The following is a 7,185-nucleotide window of genomic DNA, read 5'->3' on the forward strand; positions in this document are numbered from 1 at the left end:
TATATATATATATATATATATATATATATATATATATATATATATATCTCAGTTTGTACTCACACTCAAATATAAATAAATGCCATTTTGCCACTTCTCTCTCACTCCATCCCATATGCTCATCATTCTGTTTCCCTTGATGGCAGGAAAAACATCTCTATTGAGTAATTAGTTAATACCTATTTATACCTTTGTGCATTATTGTGTAAACACTGGATTATATTAATGTTTCCTGGGCAGATTATTAACTGGCCAGCGTTAGTACTATCTTACATCAAGGGAGGTATTCCATCTACTTGTCCCACCTGAAAGCATATCACCCACTAGTCCTACCTGGTTTGGAGTCTTGAGAACCAAGTGTCACCTTCTGCTGCTGTGGTCTGTGATACCTGGTATCACCTAGATCTGTGAGATATAGTTACTTGTGCTCTCCCAGACTTCAAATGCAACTACCAGCCCTCTGTACATTTACTGAAAACCTCAGCACTTCCATTCCTCCCCCTGCATCCTGTTCTCTTAGGCCTATGCTAGCTAGAGTGCCCAGGTCAGTGAGAAACAGGTCTCAGGGCTCTCCTATATTGGAGCTCCACTTAAGCCACTGATAATCCTCCTGGCTTCTCTCCAGCTCTTTTGTTCTGGGGCCATACTGAACTTGAAGCAGCTCATATAGGCTTGTAAACATCACTGCTTTGGTAATCAGGATGATTTCCAGGATCTGACTTGTGATTTCTATCCACCTTCCCCAATGCTCTATAAGTTTCAGTCCCTCAGAGTGGAACAGAGAATAGTCTGTACACTACAACCCAACTTTCCCCAACAAATTCTTCTCAAAATCCTCCACCCAGACTAAAAGGAGTAATAGTTGCTCCCTTAATGCTGTAGAAAATTACAAGGTTATATACAGTATTCTGTGTATTATTTTTCTTTGGATAAAAATATTTACCCTGAATAACTTAAGTACGGTTTTTGCTTTGTAAAAGACAGTGCTTTTTGTTCTTTCTATTACCTTTCAAATTTTGTTCTGTATCTGCTGTTTTCCTAAATCACAATGCAGTGAAGTAGAGCATTGATTTTTTTTATTAGAAATTGAAGAAGGTGGTGAACATCAAAGTGAAAAGGTAATTTTGTAAGCTCTCAAAAATATTTCTTATAAAATATTTGTGGGATTTACAAATTTATTGTTGATTGTTTTTGTTTTCTAGAATATTTTCCAAGACATATATCGTGAAAGATAAAGCTTCTCTTGGGAGACAAATATAGACTTGATCTAAATATTTGACAAAAGAAAACTAGGCTTTTATTCATTTACTAGGTAAAATATGGATATAAAACAAATGGTACCCAACCATGACTCAATAAGAGAGAATTTATTAATTCACCATCTAACAATGCAATTCAACACAGCAATAGATTGAGCATGAAATACTTAGTTCCATCCCACAAACTTTTTGAGAAACAATGGATAATGCAAAGTGTTCATTCTCATTTCAAACACAGAAACAAATTATATGTAAACTGGGAGTACAGGAATGTTTCCCTGATGTGAAGTCAGAATCAGAGTTATGTGTCCATGGTAAATGGAAGGGTTTTTTTTTTTTTTGTCTTCTTTTATTTCAGTTTGGTTTTAGAAGGTTCTATACCATTATTATTATTTAATATTTCTTAAATTGTGGCTCGATCCTAGAAAGTTTTGGTTATGATGACAAAATAAAGAAAAGATATGTACAAAATTGATTTTAAAAAGGAACAAAGTGCTTGTAGATGTAATATGATTGTACCCTTCACAAATACAAAGAAATTATCTTTAAAAAGTATATGACTTAATATGAAGTTACATACAAAATATTTTGTTAGAGAAAATGAACCAGCACCAATAATATGGGTATTTATATGATAAAATATTAGTGAATTAGAAAAAAATATAATGGAATTTTTAGTAGTATGAAATTCCTAGAAATTAATTCACTGAAGAATATGTGAACTAGGGAAAGACATTAACAACTTAGGTGGAGGAACCTTATCTGAAATATTCTGAAAATAGAAAAAGATACTGAGTTCTTGGAAAGGAATGTGAAATATTTTTAAAAATTCATTCTTCTCTGAATAAACTCTTTAATGAAGTAATGAATCCTCAATCAAAATTTCAACAATTTTTTTTCAAATAAAAATCTGAAATTGTGAAAAAAATGAAGGATAATATCAATTATCTTACAAAAGTAAAGCATCAATAAGTAAAAGTGAGTAAAGGATTAATAATCCTTATCACCTCTTACAATTCATTAAGAAACACTTTTCAATAGTGTAGAACTTGTGGAAAAAAATAAATATCTAGAAGTAACCCTTTGCATATAGCTGCTATTCATATAAGGGAGAGACATTCAGAGTAGGAGAATGCGTGTGTGTGTGTGTGTGTGTGTGTGTGTGTGTGTGTTTGAGTAGAAAAGACAGGAGAGGTTTAAACATGGATATCAGATAAGTACAAGATTAAGGTGACATTTTCAAGTAGTAGAGAAAAACTAGGTTACTTATTAAATGATATTGGAATAAAGGTAAACATAGAAACTGTTCTGTTTTGTTTTCTTCTCATGGTAGAAAAAATATTCACAAAAGATCAAGATTCCAAAAAGTAATATATCCATTAAAATAATTTGTATTAGTATTTACTAGACATAAAATGGTCATGAAAATTAATATTCCATAATCTTCCCAGACAAATTCACTATAAGTAAGTAGTTTGGTGCTATAATCACACTTCACAATCAGTTACAATTCTTGCACTTTTCAATCAAATTTATAGTAATTTCCCATTTTATCACAAATGCTGAACAAGTGTCACTATTGAGAACTAAATAAAGATTTCATTAAATTGTTTCTTATTTGCATTATAAAACTGTATAAGGCATTTGCATTATTGTCTGTTTTTTTTATTTTCATAGATAATGATTTGGGAAAAACCTTGTGCTGAGTTTTTTGGTACAATGCAGGCCTTTAAAGTAGGTCTCTCAGCTGAATAGAATTATGTTTTGTTTGTCCCTTGGCTTTCTATGGACAATTTCTCTAAGATGCTTGTGTAAGAGATAAATATAAAGATGCTGGTTTTCTTTCTTTTTCTTTTTTTTTCTTCTCCTTCTGTAAATTACTGTTTTATTTAGTATTAAAAAGGTTCAGAAAAGAAGTGAAAATGGTTTTGTAAAATAAGCCCTCAAGAAGCAAGCAATTACAGTTATTTTTACATGGGCTAATCAGTATCCTTTTAAATGTGTAATCAAGTGGCATCTATAATTATTTGAGTCACTTGGCTCATACATACAATTGAATCTACTGAATGTATTTGCTTCCTTTCCTTTTCTACTCCTTCAGAGTTTATAACTAAGAGTTGATTTTTATTTTTCCCACTATAAAGCTTAGTTTTGGAGGAATTCCAGTACCAGGAAAACCTGGGACCTTTTTAAAGAAAAACTTCCATGGATGTATTGAAAACCTTTACTACAATGGAGTAAACATAATTGACCTGGCTAAAAGAAGAAAGCATCAGATCTATACTGTGGTAAGTTATCTCATTTATTTTTATTTTTATTTCTTGATGTTTTCTACCACTCGGGGGTAAGTCTTGCTTTCATTATCGCACTCCTGTATCTCTTCATAGTGTGCCTGTGTTTATCTTGCACTCTTAAGAGGTCCCATCAGCCTCAGTCATACTCAAGAGCAAGACTCCCAGCCGGGACTGAGTATGAATTGTGTTCCTGGAGAAAAACGTGTATCAAAGATATTTAGAGAACTCTATTTTTCTGGTTGTGGTTGCTTTCAGCTGTGGGTGAAATTTGCATTCTATAAGGGCTAACATGGATTTTTTTTTTAATCTCTGGTAAACCAAAGCAAAGAATATTCCATTAAATTCAAGAGCTTGGGAGTTACATAGTTGTCTAGGAATTTGTTGAACTTCAAAAGAGGGCCTTTTAAACAAATGAGGTTACATTTTTTTTTTTTTTGTATTTTAGAGATGTCCTTTGTTACATGTATAATCCTGATAAGTTAAATAGTTAACATTTGTTTTTCCTAATAAGGCATGAGTTTCATTAGGGTCAGGTATATGTCTTCTTTTATCACTAATGGATTTTTAATATATAGCAGAGTGCCTTGCATGTAGTAGGTACTCAATAAAGGTGTTGATGTTTCCAGCTATAGTTAAGGATTTTTCCATTTATACATGCTTCCAGTGTTTTCAGTTTTCCCATGGCTATTTTATAGCTCTGTTTAGTACTGCTATTTGTTCCTAACAGATTAGCCCTTTAATCATCGTATAATGATATGCTCTTGCTCTGATGAATTTTTTGGCTCTGAAGTCTACTTTATCTGAGGTTAATGTTGCCATTTATATATTTTCCAATTAACTTTGCATGATATTTCCTTTCTCATCTTTTTATTTTTAACCTAGCTATATTGTGGTACTTGAACTGAGTTTCTTATTGACAGCAAATATTTGGTTCATTTTTTTGAATTCATTTTCCAGTTATGTTTAATAGGTATCTTTAGACCATTTACATTTAGTGTAATTAATGTGTTAGGGTTGCAATGTCCATTTATTTTTTATGTTCTGTTATCTTCTTTTTCATGCTTCTCTTCTTTTTTCTATGTGTTGCTTGAATGATTTTTAAGAATTTCATTTTGATTTATCTAGTGGTCATATCTCTATGTACAGGTTTTGTTAGTGGTTTCTTAGTTACTATATTACATATATGCAAAATTTGATAACTTACTGGTTTTATTTTACCAATTTAGGTGAAATATAAGACTTCTCTCCTTTTAAATTTTGTTACCTTTCATGATTTTTATGTAATTGTCTTTATATTTCCTCTATACTTTAAACTGTATCACACAGTTTTATTTTTGTTTCAATTATCAAACAAAGTTTGAAAACACAAGAGAAAAGGGAGAGTTTCTTGAGTTCAGCCATATTTTTGCTTACTATTGTTCTCTCTCTTTTTTTTTTGTAGCCTGATTTTCTTTCTTTTGTCATTTTCTTTTGATTGAAATACTTTCTTTTAGCCATTCTTTTTGAGTGTATATGAAAGTGACAAATTATCTTATTTTTCTTCATCTAATAATGTTTTTCTCTCTCCTTCTACCTTTGAAAGATATTTTCTTTAGATGTAAGATTATAGGTTGACAGTTCTTTTTATTCAGCACTTGGAAAATGCTGAATCATTTACCTCTGGCCTCAGTGATAAATTTAGTTTTATTTCTCCAATAGGTAACATGTCATTTCTCTGTTGGTGATTTCAAAAATTTCTGTTTTTAGTTTTTGAAAGTTTGAATGTGATTGTCATGTTGTAGATTTCTTTGGGCTGACCTTGTTTGATTATTGTTCGATGTCTTGAATGAATGAATAGACTATGTCTTGGGCTAATCTTTACACATTTACATGTGGATAACTTGGGGAGTTTTGTGGGGTTTTTGCCATTATTTATTCAAGTGCTTTTATATCTGTCTCTTTCTTATCTTCTTGAACTCTGACAACATGAATACTAGATCTTTTGTTATAATCCCTCAAATCTTATTTCTTAGTCTTATTTTGTGTGCTTTGTTCAAATCATGTCATTTCTTTTGTTTTAGGTAGAAGTTTAGTATTTTTCTTTTTTTCTCTCATTCTGTTATTGAACCTATTATCTTTTAGGCTTGATAATGAATTTTCATTTCTAAAATTTTCATATCACTCTTCTTATCATTTGATATTTTAATTTCCTTGCTAAGACTTTTGATTTGTTACTAAGATTTTCTATTTTTTTTTAACTCATATCAAATGGGTAATTGGCATTGAGACATTTTTATTATAATGGCTGCTCTAAAAAATATTTGTCAGATAATTCTAACATTAATTAAATGTCATCTAAGAGGCATTTATCGATTATCTTTTTTCGTTTAGCTTGAGTTCTTTTTTGGCATAACAAAATATTGTTGTTGTTTTTTTAAGTGAACCTGCATATTTTAAATATTATGCTATGGCAAATCTTCTTTAAATTTTCTGTTTATCTGTCTTCTGCTCACGCTGTCCACTCAGGGGAAAGAGAGGTTTGGCCTTAATAACTCTGGTTTGAAATAGAAATCCCAATTCCTTTCTGAGCCTCCATTGACTTCTGTGGATGGAAAAGGTACTTGTTACTACCAAGTATGTGAGAGTTACTGCTTCCTACAAAAGTTTCATTGTTTCTTCTCTGAGTAGGCTGCATGGTAATGCCTCATGATCATCCTCTGTGTGACCTCCAGTGACATTACTACCAGAAGAAAGTGTCTTCACTTGCTATCATTGGACTGTGGTGAAGTCCACCAAGGCATCCTGACCCCATCTTTGTGAAGTGGATGGCCTCCCTCATTAGTGCTAAGTAATGTTGAAGTCCAGGATCCCCATGTAGTCTCCACTGACACACAGTGAAACACTTGATCTTTTCTGACAAAGATAGACTTCTCAAATCCCTAGGATTTTTCTTTTAGATTCTAGACATTCCCAGATTCATTTCCATAATGCCACCCTGGTTAGGATTGGAGACATTGTGATACAGCATAGCTAGATAGCTTTGCAGCAGGAGTTTTCTCTATAGCATTTATCTTGGGTTGAACAGTTATTTTAGTTATTTTCTAAAAATATTCTGTCTTGTTGCCCATTTCTTCATCCTTTGGCTGTAGAGGGCAGGCTTGGTATTGCTATTTTTTAAAAATTTGTTTATACCAGTTCGTCTGTTGGGGTGGTTGTTAGTTCTTCAGCAACGGGGCTAGGACACTAAGAAAATACAGAGAACTCCCCACCCTGTTGTGCTTTAGACCTTGAAGTTATTACATATGCTTTCTGTCCTCTCTTCATCAGTCAGCATCTTCTTAGGTTTCTTTTACACATAATTTTCAGTGTGGTTTAGTTATGTTCAGTAGCAGGAGAAATATGGAGAATTATGCTGCTTCCTAATCTCTGAATTGCAAGTTCCTTACAACTTTTTTTTTTTTAATCCATACAAGAGTAAGTCATTGTATCACTGATAGAAAAAAAACCTAACCCTCCGGCTGGAGTTGTAGGTCAGTGATAGAGCACTTGCCTAGCATGTGTGAGGCACTGGGTTGGATCCTCAGCACCACATAAAAATAAATAAACAAAAGAAAGGCATTGTGTCCATCTATAATGAAAAAAAAAAAAAAAAA

General features: G+C 32.3%; 1 protein-coding gene across 1 annotated transcript in view; it reads left to right on the forward strand.

Moving 5' to 3' along the window:
* The window catches only part of Cntnap5 (contactin associated protein family member 5), a 790,323-nt gene that overhangs the window by 389,110 nt on the left and 394,028 nt on the right, over positions 1-7,185 (forward strand). Inside the window, exon 7 of the mRNA XM_048812122.1 lies at positions 3,404-3,547. Coding sequence (XP_048668079.1) covers positions 3,404-3,547 — 144 coding nt within the window. The remainder of the gene's footprint in view (positions 1-3,403; positions 3,548-7,185) is intronic.

The sequence above is a fragment of the Marmota marmota genome, unplaced genomic scaffold, assembly GCF_001458135.2.
Source record: "Marmota marmota marmota unplaced genomic scaffold, marMar, whole genome shotgun sequence".
NCBI classification, from domain to species: Eukaryota; Metazoa; Chordata; class Mammalia; order Rodentia; family Sciuridae; genus Marmota; species Marmota marmota.